At 41.9% G+C, this 23496-nt stretch overlaps 1 protein-coding gene across 4 annotated transcripts in view; it reads right to left on the minus strand.

Moving 5' to 3' along the window:
* Window positions 1-23496, minus strand: part of CCDC33 (coiled-coil domain containing 33) — a 204134-nt gene that overhangs the window by 175762 nt on the left and 4876 nt on the right. For all 4 annotated transcript variants that reach the window (XM_072628381.1, XM_072628380.1, XM_072628379.1 and 1 more), the window contains exon 2: window positions 3548-3711. In XM_072628381.1, the coding sequence (XP_072484482.1) occupies window positions 3548-3711 (164 nt within the window). The remainder of the gene's footprint in view (window positions 1-3547; window positions 3712-23496) is intronic.

The raw sequence follows: 23496 nt of genomic DNA on the forward strand, positions 1-23496 counted from the left end.
TCAGATATAAAGCCCTCTTGTTTGGTCTTCAAAACCCCTCCTAACCCATCCCCTCCTACCTGGGCAGTCTTCTTATACCTTACTCCTTTGACAAGTACTCTTTAGTCAGTGACACCTGCCTCTTTGCTGTTCAGTGAACCAGACATCTCATCTCTCTATGCTGGGCATTTCTTCTAGTTGTCCTTCATGCTTGGAATGCTCTTTCTCCTCACCAATACACCTCCCGGCTTCCTTCATATCTCAACTAAAATCCCACCTTCTACAGGAAGCCTTTCTCAATCCCTCTTTATTCTAATGCTTCCCCTCTGTTAATTATTTCCTATTTATTCTGTATAGAGCTTGTTTGTACATATTTATTTGCTTGTGGTCTTTCCCATTTAGATCATGAGCACCCTGAGGGCAAGGACCTCTTTTGTATCCTAGCCCTTAGTGCAGTGATCACACGTGGTAGGCATTTAAAAAATATTAGTTGATTGACTCCTTGGTGCATCCAGAGAACTCTCTCACCAGCAGTAATCTACAAATCCTGCTCCATGTTCTGTGAATGTATTAATGGACCTTGCCTGGAATCCATCTCATCTGTGTATGTGTTCTTGGAAGAATGAGGACCCTTATAAAGTGACCTTTGTCTCAAAGCAGCCAGAAGGAAGCAGAGCTCTATCTTGAATCTGTCAGATTGCTTACATAAGCGACTAAGAATGACTTGTGTCCCCAGAGTCAACCCATTGAACTGGTGCCTGGTCACCTGAAGGCTTGCTCTTTCTCCATTTCTGAGAAATTTAACTGAGGAAGGAACAAGGTACCATTCCATCAAGCAGTATGCTATCCAACATCCTTTATTCTTTTCTAAGAAACAGTTTGATATGTGTAAATCCCACTTTCTTAAGGAGACTAAGCACTGGGATTACAAAAAGAGACAAAAGACAGTTCTTGCTTGCAATCTAAATGGGAGTGAAATAAGCAAATATATATACAAAATAATCTAGATACAGGTAGACATAGAGAGAGAAAAGGAGAGAGACAGAGACAGAGACAGAGATAGAGAGAGAGAGAGACAGACAGAGATGGTATGATCATCAAGAAATGGATGAGGTGGGTAAGGAGGTTGTTATGGAGAGGTCAGGGAAGATAGGTGGCACAGTGGATCAAGCATTGGGTTTAGACTCAAGAAGACTCATCTTCATGAGTTCAAATACAGACACTTATTAGCTATGTGACCCCAGGCAAGTCATTGAACCGGGTTTGCCTGAATTTCTTCATCTGTAAAATGAGCTGGAGAAGGAAATGGCAAACCACTCCAGGATTTTTGCCAAGAAAACCTCAAATGAGGTCACAAAGAGACAGACATGACTGAAACAACTGAGCAACAACACAGAGAGGTCGCCACAGCAGAAAACCCGCCACCCGGTTTCCCCAACCTGGCTCCTTGCCTCAGACATGCCTCCTCCTTCCCTTTAAGCCTCCCTCATCATATCTCCCCGGCAATGAGTCGTTCCCACTAGAAAGCTGCAACATGCCCACATTCTGGACTGCTGAGACATTCTGAGCGATAACAAGAGCTGTAAATACCCTGTGGGAACCTAGACCTCCCTCCAGCTCTCACATGGGAACATGGCCTAGGAGGCCTTGATGGAGGAGGGGGTGGGATGTATCTGCAGGCCAAGCAAGGTGAAGGCCAAGCCAATTCCTCTTCCTTCCTTTTCTATCCAGCCCTTAATGCCCCAGAGAGCTCTAAATTCCTGGAGGAAGATAGAGAAAAGACAAAGGCCCAGACCTTTGTGGAAAGAAGCAGCCATGAACACAGCTAGACAAAATCGAGGCACACATGACTTGGGAACCTGAACCACTTGGGGCCAGGGTGCTGGGCTCACTCTTCCTCTGTCCTCAGAGATCTGGATTCTATGTTCACAAGCATTCCCTGAGTGCCCCCAACTACCGTCTCCCAAGGAAGCAAATTCTTTTACTCTGATCACTCTGTGTTCTTCATCTCATTCTCCACCTTGAAGGGGTTAACAGAGAAGGGACTCTTTTGTTTTTCATTGTACTTATTTTTCCTTTACCCTCTTGGCGCCCAGCACATAGTGGGTGCTTTATAAATGCTTATTGACTTGAATTGGCCCATTCCAGCCCCCTATCCTGGGTGGGATAGTGTAGATCAGCACCAGCAGGTGCCAGGCCAGACGTGTGGAGAGGGCACCTTGGGGGAGGAGGTGTTCTCTTTAACTCTGCCTCTTGGAATCTCTAGCACCCTTCAAAGCTACTTCTTCCTATGAATGAGATCTTTTGCTTATTCCTCTGTTGTTAGCGCTCTCTTTTGTTCTGTTGTTTAAGTTGTTTCAGATGCGTCTGACTCTCCATGACCCTATTTGGGGTTTTCCTGCCAAAGATACTGGACTGGTTTGTTATTTCCTTCTCTGGCTCATTTTACAGATGAGGAAACTGAGGTAAACAGGGTTACGTGACTTGCTTACTGTGTTGTACATAGTAGATATTTGATAAATGCTTATCAATGGATTGACTAATAAATGCTTTTAAAATTGGATTGAACTGAATGAAAGACTGCTAAGATAGAGAGGAAAGAGAGAGCTGGAAATGGGGATCAGAACACTCAGATTTAAGAGGGTTAGACTGGATGCTTCTGAAGTCCCCTCCACATCTGGATCCATGTGTTCCTTTGGGACAGACAGGCTTTATCTCACCCTGCTCCTCTGGGGCCAGAGTAGCCCAGAGTCACCTGTTAGGAAGGGCCTGGGAGGAAGATAATGGGACTACATCAGAGAACCTAAGAAATCAGGATAGAAGGGTGAGGGAGGAAGCCGAGGTGCCAGCTTGTGACAGGAGCCATCAGGAAACATCAGGCAAAGAATATCTAACCCATTGCAGACCAGATTTCAAGGTATGATCCTGGTCTATACAAGCCTCAAAACTGCTTCAGTGTTTTCAACATGGCTGCTGTGACAAAGGAACCCAGGACCATCCATTCAGAGATGGAAGGAACTTTAGAGAGATTGTCTGCTCCCCTCATTTTACAGATTAAGAACCCAGGACCCAAAAATAGAAAGTACTTGCTTAAGGTCACCCAGGTAATAAATGGAAGGGATGGGATGAAAATCACATACCTTTGAGTCTAACTCCAAATCTCTCCATTGCATTATTCTACAACAAAAGACATTCTCTCTGGCCACATGTACAGGAACACACATGGACAGACACACAAACACTGCTACTACTCTTGGTTCAAAATCTGGTATTTGTGTTTCTGATTTTCATCCCCTCACATCCCTAGATTTCAAGGACTTGACCCCTCAGTATTCAATCCTCCAATAGTCCTTCACAGCCCAGGTACTCACACTTCACTCTTCATATTGTCCTATAATTTTCTTTGGACTCTTGTTGTCAACCTCTGGAGTTTTACATACCCAATATTCATACCTCTGGTAAGTGTATCTCTAATACCTATACGTTATGAAGTATATATAAAGTATATATGACCCTAGGACCTGTTCTTGACAATCCCCCACCCCCCCACACCCTACCAGGTACTTACGCTATCACAAAGGCCAAGGGTTTGGAGCCATTCTTTTGAGGGGGCAGGTCCACAGCTCCATGGAGTGTGATTATGATGCTTTCCTTTTGGGCTGGTGCCAAGTGGCCCCAGGTGGTCTCTGCATGGCGGTTAGCTTCTTCAAGGGGTAACGGGGACTCTGCCACCTGCCAGAAGAGACCCAGGAGAAAGGGATATTAATTTTGCAGCCAGGCTATTTCTAATCCAACTGGCCCCACCATCTTTTCTCATTGATTCTCTCTTCCTTTAGGACTGAGTTTACTGTTGAGTTGTGGCTTAAGCTGACTCCTTAAATTCAAAATGTCCCAAACTTTACCCTTGTCAAAAGAAAAAAAAAATAATACATTCTGTGTTGGAAGCACAGGCCTGCCAGAAGCAATTTTAATTAATTTGTCATTCTTCTAATTCAAGATTCATTCTGAAGAGAGGGAGAAATTTCTAAACTGCCAAGGTTCCCCTCATACCCTTGAAAATCTAACACAAGTCATTTTGCTGTCCCAATTTTTAAGATTTTTGGACAAGGTTGAACTTTCACAATATGATAAAAATAATTATACTGAATGATAGAGCTCAGGGTAAGGTAATAAAGTTCAGTCAACAGTTTGCTTTGCCACTTGGAATAACAGTCACAAATTATTTCTTAAAATCACTCAATCCATCTTTGACCACCCCCATCACAAAGTTCTCTTTTTGAGATGGTCAAAGATGATCTTAAGAGGTTTCAGAGTCTGATCGTAATCTGGTCAAAATGACTTAATCCAAGGACTCTGTACTCTTGTCTAATCACTTCCCTAATCACTTCCCTAATTAAAATGCTTTCTTAGTATTTCTAAAAGAGGGAGCAGGGAGGGCTTTGTTTGCTTCCATAATCTCACACCAGCTTCCAATTTCTAACGCTCAATTTAACATCTGTTCAGTCACCCAGACTCAAAACCTTGGAGTATTACTTCATGCCTCTCTTTCTCTCATTCACCACAGTCCATTAAATGCCAAGTTCTGTCAAGCCCACCTCAGAAATGGACAGTTGACTTTGATTTCCTTGCTTGGTGGAAAGCATACATATCTGCCTGTGTACTGCACAAATTTTCCGAAAAGTTGTATGCAGCTTAGAATTTTGTATCATAGTACCAGAGAGGCTAACTGAACTCCCTCTTTTATGGAATTATATAGTGTCACATCCTTGAGGGCAGGAGCTATTTGTGTTTTATACCTTTGGTACTTAGGATATTACCTTGAACATGGTAGGTGTTCCATAAATGTTTGTTGAATTGAATTGGATTTTACAGTGAATCCTTTTCTAAAGGGAAGGAATTTTCTGTATTGCAGAGAAAGAGAGAGAGAGAGAGAGAGAGAGAGAGAGAGTGAGTTGACTCAGGTGGGCTCTAAGGCCCCTTTAGCTCTGAATTCCTAGGATCCTAGGAAAGAGCTACCTTTCTGGAGGGCAGACAGCCTGAAGACAGTGACTTATTACCTTGAAACTAGAGTTAAGTAAAAGATTTCCTTAACAGTTCAAGCCAATAAAGGAAGACATTTTGAATACCGCCAAATGAATTGATACAGACAGTAATTGTTAAAGCAGCTTAGAATGGGGAGAAATCACCAGGAATTGAAGTAGACCTTGAAACATGGCCAGGTCTTAAATAGTCAGAGGGAAGAGCATTCTAGGTGAACAGAATTAAACTAGTAAAGGGGGAAGGAAAAGGAATACACATTTATATGTAGTGATTCCACTATGCCAGGCACTGTTTCAAATGCTTCATAAATATTGTTTTATTGATCTTGACAACAAGCCTGGGAGGTAGGTGCTATTATTCTCCTCATTCTGTAGTTTGGGAAACTGAGACTGGTGAAGGTTGAATGACTTGCCTAGGGCTGCATTTATATCTAGGAAGTGTCTGGGGGCTGAATTTGAACTCAGGTCTTCCTGACTGCAGTTCCAGCGTTCTATCCACTGGGCCACTGAGGTGTGAAGGGCAGAATGTGGGAGGATTTCAGAATCTCAGAATGGGAAGGAATTTCAGGAATCTTGTCTTTATGTTCCATTGCACAGTCCCTTGTACGTAGTAGGTGCTTATTACATGGATGAAGGAATGAATGAGTGAATGAATGAATATGCCTGGTCTAACCCCTACCTGAACAAAAATGACCTCTACAGCATCCCCAGTACATGATCATCCAACCTCTATTTAAATATCTTCTATGAAGATGCCACCCCTTCTTCTTTTGGGTGGCTTTAGTTGTTTGGAAGTGTGAACTAAAAGTCTCTTTATAAAATATCTTTTATCTGTTGTGCCTTCTTTTGTCTGCTGGGGCAAGGAGAAGGAAATGACTCCTTCTTTTACAAGACAGTTCTTTCTGGCCCCTCCAAGTCATTTCTTCTCCAGGCTGGCCCAGTGTCTTTAAGTGACCCTCTAATGACTTGGCTTGTCTTCCTCTCCAGTCTGCCATGGGCCTTCCTCAAATGTGGCAGCCAGTGCTGGAAGCAATATTCCAGATCTGGGAAGGCCAGGGCAAAGTGCAATAGGGCCACTCTTGCCTTCCTCATTCTGGACACCACCTCTGTCTTTACTCAGTCAAGGATGGCATGAGGTTTTTTCAGTTGTCATGTTGTACCATGGATACAGTCTGAGCTTACTGTCCACTAAAGCCTCAAGGCTCATCCACAAAATCATCTGGTTTAACCCCCTCCATTTACAAGAGGCAGACATGGGAGAGTAGTGATGCACAGAGAGAAATGGATGTGGCATCTGGAAGACATGGGTTCAGATTCTACCATACATATTTACTTATTAACTGTGTAACCTGAGATTCCCATTCTGTAAAATGGGGATGATAATAACTACTATATCATATATTATAAGGTTTAAATGAGATAATGTGTGCAACCTACTTGGCAAACCTTAAATCAATAATCATTGTGAACTATTATTACAAACTTTGGTTCAGAGAAGGGACAGTGACTTGCCCAAAGTCACACTGCTAGCCAGTGGCATGTTTTATGGAGCGCTGAGTAAACCTTAGTGAGAAGTTACATTAGAAAGAAAGGCAAGGACCAGATTGTAGAAGGCTTTGAATGCCAAGATAAAGAGTTTAGACTTTATTCTACAAGCAATAGGAAACTATGGAAAGTTCTTGAGTACAACACAATAAAACCTGTGCTTACAGAACCTGGGTGTGGTAGGAAGAGAAAGACTAAGGGAAAGATGTTAGGAGGGTTCTGTGACTTTCTACAAAGCTGTTTTAATAGATGGTGATCTGAATTGAGGGAGGAAATGAATGGAGTTAGGTAGACCTAGATTCGAGTCCTGCCTCTGAGACTATAATCGATGTGGCTGTCTTTCTCTGAGCCTCAGTTGGCTCATCCATAAAATGGGGATAAGGACCAGAATATCACAAGGTCATTACAATGTTTTGTAAATTTAATAGCTTTTCACAATCAGTTTTGATGGAAGTGGGAGCTGCGTCCCCTTTCCCTCATCTGCTATAATCTTGACCATACAGTAATGGAGTTCAAGGATAGCTTCTCTCATCAAGTGGAGATGTTATAGTTGAGTCCTTTTTCAAAACTTAAAGTAACATGTAAATGGAAGCTATTATTATTATTTTGTTCTTATCTTTTTTGGTTATTATTCTAGGTGAACTAATTAGCCTCCCAGAGGAGGAGAAGAGCAGGCTGGGATATGTCTCAGGCTTTGTCTATCACAGTGACTAACTCCCCACCCTGGGAACAGGGCCTGCCCTGGTCAAATTTCCACATATATCAAGGCCCACTTGACCTAATTCCATCTGTAAGGAAACCAGTGGGAGGCCTCTGCTTCCCTCTCTCATTAAATGGCATCAGAAGATGTGATAAGACAGAGAGAAAAGCCTGAAGCTGGAGCCAGGCACTTAGGACAGAATACAACTTGTCTTCTCCCAGACCCCTTGGCATTCTCTGCTTCACCCACATGGACAAAACCGGTCCCTTCCTCCCCCGCAATTAAATCTTTTGATTCTCTGTGGCCCCTATCTAGTCTAGGGTGATCTGGGCCCAGACTCAGGCTCTGCTTTATTCCTGATCTGAGGGTCTGAGGGAGACTGCCATCATCATGACAGGACTTTTCAAACAAAGCCTCCATGGGACATCCCTCCCTAGACTACACATTTAGTCACCATGCCTCAAGGGAAATGTTGGATGTTTACCTGAGGAGAACTTTAAAGATATCATCTATTTCGGGGGTATGTAACATGCTGGAATTTAAAGGCCCCTCAAGGGGTGCCTTGGATGGATTTCAAAGTGTCTATAAATCTGGATAAGAAAAAAAACACCTCTTTATGTTTACTAACTTCTAACTGAAATTTAGCATTGCTTTCAAATAGTTCGAATTTATTATCTATATCTATCTATCTTTATATATATATATATATATATATATATCTTCTGAGAGAGGGTCCAGGAATTTCATCATGTTGACACACACAAAAAGGGTAGGAACCCCTCATCTAATTCAGCTAACTCAGGACTGAGGAGGATAGAAAGAAAAACAATTTTCTCATGGCCACCCAACTTGTACATTGTAAAGCTGGGCCTAGAACTCAGGGCTCCTATCACAAGGCCAGTGTTTTTCTCCTAGACCAAGTTGGGGAAGGTAAAAGAAAGAGAAGGTGACTTTAATACAGAGAAAGAAGAATGAGGGGAATGGATCAATGGCCTTTTGAGATAAAACGACAGTCTGTGGCTTCCTCAGCTGAGAGGCACAGGCTGCATGTGGATGGATACTGATAAGTTCTATAAGGGGGCTCAAAGGATCCCAGACTTAACCAAGTACATTAGAATCCGGGGTCCCAGGGCACAAGGAATTGGAAGAATAAGCCCAGGCTATCTTGCTTCCTCTGGAGGTAGCCTTAGGGTGCTAGATTCATAGTAGGTCTAAGCTGGGAGTACTACCAACCCCCAGAAGAGGGAAATTCCTAAAAGGATCCTTATATAGTTTCTGATGAGTTTGACATTTTGGTGACATCCCTGTCCTTCAAAGTTGGCATCAAGGAAAGTGGCTGTGGCCTCTTCCGATGACCCCTGGAATTCTGAGAGAACCAGGATTGGGGCTAAAGGGACCTCATGGCTAAAACCAAGAAGCATTACTGAGGGGTGTATGTGAACCCCCTAGAACAGAGGTTCTTAATTAAAAATTTTTTTAATATTTTATTTTTTAATTACATATAAAAAACAATTTTAACTTTTTTTTTTTTTTTTACAATTTTTAATTCCAAATTATCTTCTCCCTCCCCCTGCCTGGAGAAGGCAAACATTTTGTAAAGATTATACATGTGCAGTTCTATAAAATATCTCCATATTAGTCATGTTGTAAAAAGACAACACAGACAAAAATAAAACCCCCCAAGAAAAGTAAAGTAAAAAAAAAAACAACCCAGTATGTTTCAATCTGCATTCAGATTCCATCAGTTTTTTCTCTGGAGGTAGATTAGCATTTTTTATCATAGGTCCTTCAGAAGTATCTTGGATCTTTATTATCGCTGAGAATAACTAAGTCATTTACACTTGATCATTATAAAATATAGCTGTTTCTCAGACAATTTTCACAAGAAGAAATTAAAGCTATCTATAATCATATGAAAAAATGCTCTAAATCACTATTGGTTAGAGAGATGCAAATCAAAACAACTCTGAGGTACCACATCACACCTATAAGATTGGCAAACATGACAGAACAAGAAAATGATAAATGCTGGAGAGGATGTGGGAGAGTTGGAACACTAATTCATTGTTGGTGGAGCTGCGAGCGCATCCAACCATTCTGGAGAGCAATTTGGAACTATGCCCAAAGGGCTACAAAAATGTGCATACCCTTTGACCCAGCAATATCGCTACTAGGACTATATCCCCAAGAGATCATAAAAATGGGAAAGGGTCCCACATGTACAAAAATATTTATAGCAGCACTCTATGTAGTTGCCAAAAACTGGAAGTCAAGGGGATGTCCATCAATTGGGGAATGGCTGAATAAATTATGCTATATGAATGTAATGGAGTACTATTGTGCCATAAGAAATGATGAACAAGAAGACTTCAGAGAGGCCTGGAAGGACTTATATGATCTGATGCTGAGTGAAAGGAGCAGAACCAGGAGAACTTTGTGCACAGCAACGACCACAGTGTGCGAGAGTTTTTTCTGGTAGACTTGGAATTTTGTAATAACGCAAGAACTTCTTATAAAAAAAAAAAATCCCAATGGTGGTTCTCAAGGCAAAATGCCTTCCACACTCAGAGAAATATGGAAGTCATTCGCAAAATGTAGCAGATCATGTTTGTGTATGTGTATGTGTTTGTGTATCATGTTCTGATTTGTTATATGATTTCTTTCATTTATCTTAGTCTGACTACATAGCATGACTATAGTGAAAATATACTCAATAGGAAAGTATATGTAGAATCTATACAGAATTGTATGCAGTCGTGGGGAGGGAGGGGGGGAGTGGGGGGTAGGTGGGGGGGATAAAATCACAATTGTATGGCAGTGATTGTTAAACATTACAAAATAAAAAAAAAATAAAAAAAAATAAAAGTAAGCAAAAAAAAAACAAAAACAAAAACAAAAAAAAAAAAATCCCAAAGGTGGTTCTCAAGGCAAAATGCCTTCCACACTCAGAGAGAGAAATATGGAAGTCACTCACATAATGTAGCAGATCATGTTTGTGTATGTGTATGTGTTTGTGTATCATGTTCTGATTTGTTATACGATTTCTTTCATTTATCTTAGTCTGACTACATAGCATGACTATAGTGAAAATATACTCAATAGGAAAGTATATGTAGAATCTATACAGAATTGTATGCAGTCATGGGGAGGGAGGGGGGGAGTGGGGAGTAGGTGGGGGGGATAAAATCACAATTGTATGGCAGTGATTGTTAAACATTAAAAAAAAAATAAAAAATAAAAAAAATATATTGCTGTTTCTGTATACACTGTTTTCCTGGTACTGCTCACTTCACTTTGCATCAGTTCATATACATCTCAGATTTTTCTGAAACCATCTCCTTCATCATTTTTTATAGCACAATAGTATGTCACAATCATATACCACAACTTATGGGCATCCCCTCAATTTCCAATTCTTTGCCACTACAAAAAGAGCTGCTGTAACTATTTTTGTACATATGGGTCCTTTTCCTTTTTTCATTGATCTCTGTAGGATACAGACCCAGTAGTGGTATTGCTGGATCAAAGGCTAAGCACAGAGTTTTATAACCTTTGATCATAGTTCCAAATTGTTCTCCAGAATGCTTGGATCAGTTCACAACTCTGCCAATAGTGCATTAGTGTCTCAACATTCCTACCTCCTCTCCAGCATTTGTCATTTTCCTTTTCTGTCACATTTGCAATCTGATAGGTATAAGGTGGTACTTTAGAATGATTTTAATTTGCATTTATATAATCAATAGTGATTTAGAGCATTTTTTCATATGAGTACAGATAGCTTTGGTTTCAGCATCTGAGAATTGCCTGTTTATATCTTTTGACCAGTTATCAATTGAGGAATGATTCATAAAGAACAAGGGTTGTTAATAATTTCTTTCTATATCCCCTTTTGACAGTCTGGTGAAATCTAGGTACCTATTCTCAGAATGATGGTTTTTAAAATACCTGAAGTAAAACACATAGGATGTTACAAGGAAGAGACCAATTATATTGAAATACATTTATCCAAATATGCTTCCCAAGATGATGGACCCTCTTGAAATCTATCTATGATGGGTCCCTGGGCTAAGAAATCCTTCTCTGAAAAGGAGCCTTTCTTAACAGATGAAACAAGCTAGTGGCTCTGATCCCTACCTGGTGCCCTTACAGGAACGTTCCCCCCTTTCCTGCAACATTCATAGCAAGAAAAGGATAAGTGTGGGACAAAGAGGACTGGGCTAAGAATACCATCTCCTTTTGGGGGAGGAGGAGAAGGGCTCTCTTTGTGTCCTTGGTGCCTAGTCCAGTGACTGACACACTCCTATGGGTATATCTTGATATCAAAGAGGCAAACTGAGATTAAATGTCAGGGGAAAACTTCCTTAACAGTTAGAGCTGCCCAGGAGAGGAATGGGCTGCCTAATGGAGGAGGGGGAAGGGGGCTTCCCCCTCTTTGGAGGTCTTCAAGCAGAGGCTGGAGAGGTGTGGGTCAGGTATCTCCTACTGCAGATTCCTCTTGGGTGTGGGCTGGACAGGGAGGTTGCTGAGCATCCTCCCAGATCTCTGGCTTCTGGATGTTCTTCAAAGTCCTTTCTCTATGGAAATGTGTTTTATGTGATTGTGCATATCTAACCTACATCAAAGTGTTTACTGTCTTAGGGAGGGGGAAAATTTGGTACTCAATATTTTTTAAAAAATGAATATTAAAAAAAGAAAATCCTTACTCCAACTCCAAAGTTCTTATTCAAAGCCCTTTTTCTGCTCCCAGAATTCTTTCTATTAAGTCCTTCCTAATTTTCAGCTCTCTGCTTCAAAGCAGGGGGACTTCATGGGAGTAACGTTGCTGCTTGCTTTCACTGAAGAAATCTGGCAGCTCCTGTGATCCTAAGTCATCTTGTCTTTGCCTCTGGGGAGCTCCTTCTGCCTTTCCTATTCAGGCTGATGGGTCTAGGTGTGATCTGATGGGCACAGAATGCCTAACCTAACCCAGGTCCCTAGGCATGCTCAGACCTACCTTATCTATCCAGTTAATAGGTGATTAACTCCCTGTCAACCAGGAATCCCAGGGAGAGCTTCTTTAGGTAGGGCTACTGCTTCTTCCTCTGCATAATGACTCACCATCTCTCTCTCTCTCTCTCTCTCTCTCTCTCTCTCTCTCTCTCTCTCTCTCTCTCTCTCTCTCTCTTCCTTCTTTCTGTCTCTCTCTTTCTCCTCTTTTTTTCTTCCTCTGTCTCTCCTTGTTTTTCCTCCTTCTCTCTTATTTCTCTCTCTTTACCTCTCCCTCCTTTCTCCCTCTTTCTCTAAATTTTTCTCTAAAAATGTTCTTCTCACCTCAGAGGATTGTTTAAAGGAGCAAAGGTCTGTCTGTACAATGGATGAGGGAGAGACAGAGATAGAGGGAGAAGGGAAGAGAGAGTTAGAGACACAGAGATAGACAGAAAAAGAGAGACAGGCAGAGGCAAGATTAGAGAGAGGGAGAGATGAGGGAAAGAAATTAGAATTTAGAGAGACAGAGTGAAAGGGGGAGAGATAAAGAGAGAAATAAGAGAGAAGGCAGGAAAGCAAGGGAGAGACAGTGAGTGAGTTCAAATTCTTCCTCAAATGCTTACTAGCTGCAACCTTGGCATTCAGCCCCAGTTTTCTCATCTGTAAAATGGGAATGATAATGGTTCCCTACCACACATGAGGATCAACTAAAATAACTTATGTAAAGCACTTTGCAAATTTTAAAAGCTCCATATATATGTGCTGTTATTATTATCCAGGGCCCATCCTCTTGGCTTTGGAGAATTATTCCCTGTAGTCTGACTAGGGAAGAGAAAGCAAAAGAGTGTATAACACAGCAGGCTAAGTACTTTACAAATATGACCTCATTATTCATATATTTATATATATATGTATATACATATATATATAATTGTATATATTTCTTGTTGTTTTATACATGTATATTCAATATATTTTTTGCTGTTGTTCAGTTTGCTTTTCAGTTAAGGCCAGATTTGAACTCAGGAAGAAGAGTCTTCCTGACTCCAGACCCAGTGCTCAATCCACTGCAACATCTAGCTGCCCCTTAACTGATATAGACAGATAGATAAATAGATACACATGCATATATGATGTATACCTGATTCCTGTGTGTATGTACAGGTGTGCATGATATGTATGTATATGTAGGCACATCTATGTATGTGTCTCTGTGTGTATACATGTATTTATGCACACATTTGTACACACACATACACACATACTATCAGTATAAAACTGATTAGTCTGACCCTTGACTGGTCTGCTGTGTGGTCCTGGTTTCCAGACAAGGTTGCTGATGCTCTCAGGAGAGGATGTTACTTACACAAGGTCACCAACAAATTTGCCTCTGAGCTTAGACCAGGAGCAAGTTCTCCTAACTCCCAGGACAGAGACCACTGCTTTCTGCCTCTGCAGTGCTTAGAACAGCTAAATAAGCATGTGAGAAGGCAAGCGTCTGCTGGGGCACAGGCTAGTTGCTAAGACAGTGCCCATAGCAGCTTTTCTCTGGGCAGAAATGCCAGCAGCACCCAGGGATCCTGCCCCTCCTTGATTGACAGAACCAATTCACTCCTTTCCCCTCCCCTGTCCCAGCCCCAGCAGGTGTCATCAGCAGTAGCAGAGGTGTTAATGAAAGTCCAGATTGCTGGGACTGCCTTCCTTCTGAGGGGCCTCATTGATGAGACCCCCTTCTCCCTGCTTCCTCCCCATCTCTCTGGCTCTCAGTGCTCTAGGACAGAGGCTGGGGCAGATGGCCAGTCAGGAGTCAGGCCTCACCACAGTCTGAAACCAACATGAGTGAAAGCTGGGCACACACACATCACCTTCTCTAGCTCTCTGTTCTTTCTCACAGGCTCTGAATGGGACAGGATGGAAATGAACTAGGGACAGGGGAACAGAAGATATGACTTGATGTAGCTTTTTTAGGGAAGGAGAGAAAAGGTAGAGTGTGAATAGAATGCCCGATCTGGAGTCTGAAGACCTGAATTAAAATCTAGCCTCAGATACTTACTAGCTGTGTGACCGTGGGCAAGTCACTTCACCCTGTTTGCCTCAGTTTCCTCATCTCTAAAATGAGCTAAAGCAGGAAATGGCAAACCCCTCTAGTATCTCTGCCAAGAAAACCCCAAATGGTATCACAAAGAATCAAACACAACTGAAATGACCGAACAACAAGGAAAATGCTGCAGCACAGGGACAGGTTATTGGCTCAGGAAAAGTGTACTGCCTCCAAATTACCAGAGCTCTGCTTGGTGTCTCATGGATTTGGAGTCCACAGGACCTGGGGGGAATCCCAGTTCTTCTGATTTTTAGGCACATTACCTTAGGCAAGTCAGTCAATGAGCATTTATTAAGCACCAGCTAGGTACCAGGCACTATTGTAAGTGATGGAGATACAGAGAAATGTAAAAGACAGATCCAGCTCTCAAGTCTCATGGGGCAAGTCAGTTCACCTTCTGGGCCTCAGTTGCCTCGTCTTTAAATTGGAAAGTTTGAACTGGATAACCTTTAAGGTCCTTCCCAGCCCCAAATCGACTCTCCCATGATCCACACTGAGACTGGAGCACAGTAATCCAAGTGATAAATAATATAAAGATTGTCTAATATAAAAATTGTCTGTGTATGGCTTGGGTATCTGTCATCTCTTCCTCCATCCACATCCCCCATACATACTCCCTTTCTTTTTATACCACCCCTCAGTCCTCTTTCAAATCATACACTCCCCTATGGAATTTACTTTTCTAAGTAGTCTAATGGAAAGAGCCCTGGACCAGGAATCGGAAATCCAGATCTGCCATTGACTAACTTTGTGGCCATGAGCAAGGCATGGTCTTCTCTCTGGGTCTGTTTCCTAAACCAGAAAATAAAATGGGGAGATGAGATAATTATGATCCTAGAACTGAAAGGGACCTCAGGGGTCATGCACTCTGACTATTTAGAAGATAGTGTTATAATTATATCCATTCTACAAATGAGAAACTGGAAGTGGTTAAATGACTTGCCTAGGGTCATACAGCTAGTAAGAATGATCTCCCTGGCTCTGAGTCCAACATCCTATCTAGTATACAAACATTTTACAGATCAGGAAATTGAGGTCCATGGAGGAAAGCAGCTTTTTAAATATTCCTTCCAGTATTTTGACTCTACTTGCCCAGCACCTAGGCATGGAGGAAAGGCGGTTGGTGTTTGTCCTTCCCAGCAACAGAGGAACCTAATTCAGGACAAATAATCCTCTATGGATTAATCATAACATTGTCCCCTTGAGTTTATGTAAAGCACTTCCTTAATTTCTATAGAAATTAAGCCCTTTCTCCTCCTAGGACCCTTTTAAAAGATTAAAAGGAACAAGGTTCGTTGTTGGTTTACTTTAGCTGGAACAATCACAGCCCAGAAGAGAAGCTCTATTTGCCTACAATAACAGAATAAATTAACATCAGACCTAGGATAAGGCCCTGGGAATCTCAGTTTATTCTGTGTCCACACCCAGATTCAAGTTTCCCTAGAGCCTGGATTGACCCTTCCAGGCCTGGAGAACCCAGTGGTCCTGGTTTCCTGCCCAACTTGGGACAAAGGATAGGAAAAGAGCAGAGGGGCCCAGAAGTCAGTAAGATGGCCAATGGGGATGTCAAGAAGGCGCCACAGAATAAAGGGCCGAAAAAATATAAGTTTACTCCTGTCACAGAAGATCCATCTCATTATCCATCAATGTCAAGTTTGCTCCCTGCCAAGCTTTCCAGAAATGAGAATCAATCCTCAAGCCATTTATTTTTTGTATATACATATGTATTTACACATATTATATGTATACATGTGTATATATTTATGTGGCAGCTAGGTGGCATAGTGGATATAGCTCCCAGTCTGGAGTTAGAAAGACCTGAGTTCAAATCCAACCTTAGACACTTACTTACTTACACTTACTGTGTGACCCTAGGCAAGTCACCTAACACTTATTGCCTCAGTTTCTTCATCTAGAAAAACGACTAGAGAAGGAAATGGCAAACCACTCCAGTGTCTTTGCCAGAAAACTCCAAATGGGGTCATAAAGAGTCAGACATGACTGAAACAACTGAACGACGTATTTATCTATCTACAAATTTATAAATATATGCATTTATATTTATACAATTATACTTATAAATATGTACATATGCCTACACACATACATATGAATATGCCATAGTAGATGGAGAACCTGCCCTCAGAGCCAGGAAGGTATGAGTTCTAGACCTGCCTCTGACATACTGGCTGTATGACCCTGGGTAAGACACTTTAGTTCTCAGTGTTGGAGAAGGAGCTGACCTGCATTGGTAAATAGAGTTTCCACCTAGAGGTGATCTCCATCTCTATATCCATATATGACATATACAACATATATGTATACGTATATGTGTGTGTGCGTCATCTCTTGTGGTAGAAGGCAAGCTCCCTGAAGTCAAGGACTGTTTGACTTTTTTGCCTTTGCATTCCTAAGGTGTAGCACTGTAACTGGCACACAGTAGATGCTTAATAAATGCTTGTTGACAGTTATCCTCTCTGAAACTCTGAATTAGATGAGCTCTACAGTCCCTTCTAGCCACAGAATGGACAAAATCCTAGACTTGCCAGCAGATAAAGCTGAATCCCTTTTCCAGTCTCTGAATTCCTCTCCAACATCTTATCTGTTGGAGAAATGAACTAGGACCCTAAGCTTTGTAACTGCAAACGACCTGAGAGATCATCTGATCTACCAGAACTTCCTCATTGTATAATATGAGTAAACTGAGGCCCAGAAGTGAAGGGACTTGCCCAAGATCACACAGCAGCTGAGCACTGAGGTCATGGGAGCAGGTTACTCAGAGCCCCTCCCTTTGGCTTTCCTCCTGCCCATCAGCCAGTCTCCCAGAGGGCACATAGTCATGAGGGTGCAGGCCCAAGGAGCTGAGTGAGGAAGGACCTATCAGAGAGGAGAACATGGAGTCACATGGCCAGGGGACAGTATCTCAGGAGATCCAAAGTTAGGAAAACAATGTAAGAAACCCCATCTTTCTGCACATGTTGTAGTCGTCCTGTAACCTTACTGGGGAGGCTAAATGGACGTGAAGACTAATAAAGGCTTTTCTGATTTCACAACAGGTATTCTTTGTTTAAGGTGAACATGTTTCTCATCATTGGGGGCTTGTTAGATGGGCTCACTTCTAACATCGAGGATGTAAGTTGTTGGCCCCTCAGGGATCCTTTGGGACTGGCAGCCTTGAAACCTATCTGGAGCTCTCTCATCTGTGGTCTAGTTTACTACTCTGGGCCTCAGTTTCTCCACCTCAGTCACTGAATACTATAGGATGCTGGAGTTGGAAAGGACCTAAGAGAATCTTTAGTTCAGCCCTTGCCCCACCCCTGTTTTACAGATAAGAAAACTGAAGCCCAGAGAGAGAAATGATTTGCTTTGGGTCACACAGGTGGAATTCAAACCCAGGTCTTCTAACTCAAGATCCAGTTCAGAGCACAGCAATGCTCCCTTGTTCAGCACATTTCAGTACCTTAAGGACTTGTAATTTCTACAATTTATGCTCCTACTGATAATGCAGCCTCAGATGATTTGTTCAGTTGTTTCAGTTGTATCTGACTCTTCATGACCCCATTTGAGATTTTCTTGGCAAAGATACTGGTGTGTAGTCTGCCATTTCCTTCTCTAACTCATTTTACAGATGAGGAAACTGAGGCAAACAGGGTTAAGTGACTTGCATAGCTACTAAATGTCTGAGGCCAGATTTGAACTCAGGAAGAGCAGTCTTAACTGACTCCAGGGGAGTTCTCTATCTACTACGCCAGATGTAGCCTCAGATGACAAAATTGAAGTAGGGGCTATTTACTCCTTGCCCTTTTCTCTAACCTGGGCGCCTTGGACAATAATTGGCACATAGAAGACATTTAATATATGCTTGATGAAGTGGATTGAGCTGCCATGTTTCAAAGACCACTCCTATTGAACTAAAACTGCAGCTCTATACTTGTAAAGTTTAATCTTTTAACCTAAGAACAAGACTCTTATTTATCCATATTAATTCATTAATTATCCATATTAGATTTCATCTCATTGAATTTGTCCCATCATTCCAGCCCATCGGGATCTTCTTGCCTCCTATTTCTGTCGAACGATGTGTTGACCTCTCCTGGTTCCTCATAATTTAAAAATGGGAAAAAGCAAACCATCTATTTCTTCAAGCAAATCATTGACCAAAATTTTGAGAAGAACAGTTACGTAGTATGTCCCAGCAGGATGAGATCTACACACTGCTTGTTCAGTCACCTAGCTGAATAAATATATGGTATTTTTCATTTAGTTCACTGTACTATTAGCCAGCCCACTGGAGACAGCACAGTCCAATGGAAGGAACATGGGATTTGAAGTCAAAAGCTGGAGGTTCAAATCCTGTTTCCCCCCTTCAGGCAAATCTCTTCTTTTTCTCTGATTCTATGATCTTTTCATTTGTTCACCCTTAAAAGACATTCTTAAATATATGATGTATTCAGTAATTCCATGATCCAATGATCTTATCAAGCTGGTTTTGATAGTTACCCTGTCAAAAAAGGAAATGTGTCTAGTCTGATAGAACCTGGTCTTAAGGGACCTTAAGGGACCTAGGCTGCTTCCTTCCTTAAGCACTCACAGATCGTATGTTTAATAGTCTGTTCTTCATTTTTGCCCAGTGATGGGCATAACAGTCTCACTTAGCTATAGTTTGCAGAATCCACCATTTTCTCTTGAAAAATAGAGCCTTTGTCCATCTTCAACTTGTGGCATCTCTCCTATTGTTCCAAGTCCTCATGGACAGCTATTCTACTGGACAGCTGTCTTACCTGAACCTTCTGAGAGTGCCCAGGAATGACATTCAGTGGCAGGCAAAGTGATAGATTTGGGAGTTGGTAAGACTGGGGTTTAAGTCCCAGGTCAGACCCTTGTCAGTTGTTTGACCTTGAACTCAGTGTATAGAGTATTAGACCTGGAGTCAGGAAGCCCTGGGTTCAAATCTGGCCTCAGACACTTACTAGCTGTGTGACCCTGGGCAAGTCATTTAACCCTGTTTACCTCAGTTTCCTCATCTGTAAAATGAGCTGGAGAAAGAAATGGCAAACTACTCCAGTATCTCTACCAAGAAAATGGGACCACAGAGAGTGGGACACAATTGAAACCAATGAACAGCAACTGAGTTTGTTTCCTCATCTGTAAAATGTGAAGACTGATGGTGTCTACCTCATAGGGTTATGGTGAGGATCAAATGATTATGACTGGTTGTGCTTATGACTGATCACACTTGTACTTGTTATGATGTGATGAGAATGATGAAAATTGTGATTTTGACTCAATTGGAAACCTGAATACATTGAATGGGTTGGGGACCCTTTCATCTCCTCACCTGTAATGAGCCTCAAATCTTCTTCTAACCTCATTTGTCTCTCATGTTTGGGTTGGGATGTTCTCGTCAGGGAGTTTCCTTGGCAGTAAAGTAAGGATTGTTTCTTCTCTATCATCTGTTACCATTACACCATCTGCCCCTTCTCTCTTCCCCTTGCTCCAGACAAAGATGAATACAAAAGACATCCTTTATTTCCCTCCAAGCTTCCATTCATCCTGGGCTTTATCATTCCCAACCTGATTCCTAAAGGTCTGTGCTGCCTGCCTGTGTTTGGCCTTGGTTATCGCCCTCGGCTGCCATCTTTTTGTAGGTTTCTTTTTAAAATCTGGGCCCCTCTGTGCAGCCTAATTGGTCTCTTTAGACACCTGCTTTTCTTATTCTTCTCCATCAGGGTAATTGAAATTGTATTGTGAGGATTTCTTCTGTGAGAGTCTCCCTTGTCTCAGTCTCAAACCAAGAGACCCTGCCTATTATTTCATTTGGAAATCTGATTTCCTAAATCTAACCCCCTTGTTTTACAAAGGAGGAAACTGAAACTGAGACTAAGAGACATAAACTGATTGCCCCAAATCACAAAGTAAAGTAGTGGCTGGGCTTAAATGAAGTTTCCTTGGTCGTAGAGGTCAATGCTCCTCAAAGGCTTTCATGCACATTTTTGCTATTATGGTTTCCCAATCCCACGTAGTCTCACAAAACCAGCCAGAGAAGGGGAAGAATGTGAACTTCTAGTTTCCTAGATGAACTAAGGTTGTTGCATTCACACAAGTAAAGATCAGAACTAGAACGAGAACCCAGGATTCTCATGTCCCACACTAGCATTTTATTAACCACAGTGTAGGTGAGAGGATATGTGAATGTCCTGTAAACCAGAGGGACACTGACAAGGTGTGTGTGGGGCCACATATGGAGAAGAGAGAAGAGGAAAAATAAAGAGAGAAGAAGGTGGGAAGGGTTGGGGGAATGGGTGTGAGGCCATAACAGGAAGGAGAGCATCCAGACACAATCTCATTTAGGATTTTCCTGCTTTTTTCTCTGCCTGGCATGCTCTCTCTCTTTACTTTGCCTCATAGAATCTTCCACTTCCTTTGAGATGAAACGAAATATCACCTTTTATATAAAGCTTCCTAATTCCCCAAAGGCTAGTTCCCTCTCATCACTCCAACTATCTTGTGCTTCTTTGTTTGCATTGATTTCTTATATATTTGAATAAGCATTTCTCTCTCCCTTTGGAATGGAAACACTCCTTGAAGTCAGGGATAGCTTCAAATCCCCTGATTTGAACATAGTCCTTGGCACATGGCAGGTAGAAGCTTAATAAAATACTTGTTGACTGATTGATTTTCTGCACAGTCTTGCTCAGTCTTTCTCTGCCACCTCCCATTCACTCACCCCAAAGCTGTTAAAATGTGACCCTTTTTGTATATCTTTACTGATGCCACTGGATCTTCCCTAACCTGATATGGACACCTCCTTATTTCTTTTCCTCCCTAGGGACAAATGTTTAAGTTAAAATAAAACCCAGCTTGCAAAGAATAGGAATCTTCTCCTAAGGTGATGATAATAGCTAGTATTTATGTCACACTTTTACAAATCTGCAAAGGCGCCTTTACCTATGGTAACATGTCTGAGCCTTGAAACAACTCTCTGAAGTAGGTGCTATTATTATCTCCACTTTCCAGATGAGTAAACTGAGGTGGGATTCAAGTTCGCTCTATTCACTATACCACTAAAGAGCCCCATCTGCCTCCAGAGGGAGTCCTCATCTGACCAGAGATCAGATTAATATCCTGATATCTGATGAGGCCTATGGACTCTTCTTCAGAAAAGTGTTTTAAGTGCATGAAAACAAAATATGTAGGATTACAAAAGAAAGCAAAGATGAATGAAAGTTTATTTCCTCCCCTGCCCAACTTCACAGATTCTCTGAAATCTATCCCTGAACCTCAGGTTAAGAATGCCTTGGGGGAAGCTAGGTGCCTGGAGTCAGGAGGACCTGAGTTCAAATCCAGCCTCAGACACTTGACACTTACTAGTGTGTGACCTTGGGCAAGTCACTTAACCCCAATTGTCTTGCCTTTCCCCCTCCAAAGACAAAAAAGAACACCTTGCTGTAGAGACCTGGGTTTCCTCAGTGCGAGGAGCTTCCTTCTTCCTCCACAGATCAGCAACTACTCTGTAGTTTATAGTCAGTAAGTCAGTCAACTAGCATTTTTTGTGAAAGGCATACAAAGCCAGTTCCTGCTCTCTGGGTCTGAATTACCAGGAAACATTGAGAGGTTGGTTAGTGGACATGTCCAGGGCACCACAGCCAGTCCGCATCAGAGGCAAGACTTGAACTCAGGTGCCTCTGGCTCTACAGTCAAATCAATGAGTCATAATTCACCTCAATCTGAACAATAGTCATTGAAAGTATTCCCCCTCCCCTTCTCCCTCTCATTCTCCCCTTCTCCCCTTTTATCCTCCTCTTTCCTTCTCCCTCCCTTTTCTCTCTCCTCCTCTCCCTTTCTCTCCCCACTTCCTCCCCTAGCTAGGTCACTCAGTGGTTAGAGGACCATGCCTGGAATCAGGAAGACTTGAGTTCAAATCCAACCTCAGAAACTTACTAGCTGTGTGACCCTGGGTAAGTCACTTCACCCTATTTGCCTCAGTTTCCTCATCTGTAAAATGAGCTGGAGAAAGATATGGCAAACTACTCCATCATCTCTGCCAAGAAAACCCCAAATGGTTGGGTCATGAGGAGTTGGACATGGCTGAACCACAATAACAAATCATTTAATAAAATTCCATCCAGCAAATGTTAATGAAGTACCTCCAATGAGCAGAACACTATACTCAGGAATAAGAGGAGATAAGTCTCAAACAAGACCTGATCCTTGCCCTCATGGAACTTATAATTCAATGGGGGATAAAGAATCCATGCATTTAGCTGTATTGCCCAATTGTCATTATTTAGTCATTTTCAGTAGTGTCCACCCTTGGTTACTCTTTTGGGGGTTTTCTTTACAAAGATACTAGAATAGTTTGCTTTGTTAATTTTACAGATGAGAAAACTGAGGCAAATGGTTAAGAGACACTGCTAGTAAGCATCTGAGGTCAGATTTGAACTCAGGTCTTCCTAACTCTATCCTTTGTGCCACCTAGTTGCCCTAAGTACATACATTCATGCTTAATAACATAAAGGAATAGGGGGCATTTGTTTCCTTGAAAGACCATGGAGGTTGGAGGTCCTGGAACAATGGTCTCAGAGCTACTTAGCCAAACATCATGGACTCTCGAACTGTTCACATAAACATATTTTATTGTTCAGTTATGTAAGTTTTGTCCAACTCTTCTTGACCTCATTTGGAAGAGATACTGGATTGATTTGCCATTTCCTTTCTAAGCTCATTTTACGGATGAGGAAACTGAGGCAAACAGGGTTAAGTGAATTGCCCAGGGTCACACAGCTTTTAAGCATCTGAGGCTGAATTGGAACTCAGGAAGATAAGTCTTCCTGACTCCAGGCAGGGCACTCTATCCACTCTGTTACCTACCTGCCCCTACATGTACACAGGGCTTTGTATTTTACAAAGTACTTTCTTTAGAACAATTTTGTGAAGTAGGTAGAGTAAGTATGACTATTTCCATTGTACAGTTAGAGAGGTGGCCACCATAGTGGATAGAGAGTTGGCCTTAAAGTCAAGAAGACTTCACGTTCCACACCTGATAGACATCACTGGTGTGATCCTGGGAAAGTCACTAACTTCTAAGAGCTTGGGCAATTCTCTAAGACTAAAGGTTGATGTTAATCTGTGAGGGCAGTTTACACAGGAGTTCCCTATACCACTGA

The sequence above is a fragment of the Notamacropus eugenii genome, chromosome 1 (genome assembly GCF_028372415.1).
Source record: "Notamacropus eugenii isolate mMacEug1 chromosome 1, mMacEug1.pri_v2, whole genome shotgun sequence".
In the NCBI taxonomy this organism is placed as follows: Eukaryota; Metazoa; Chordata; class Mammalia; order Diprotodontia; family Macropodidae; genus Notamacropus; species Notamacropus eugenii.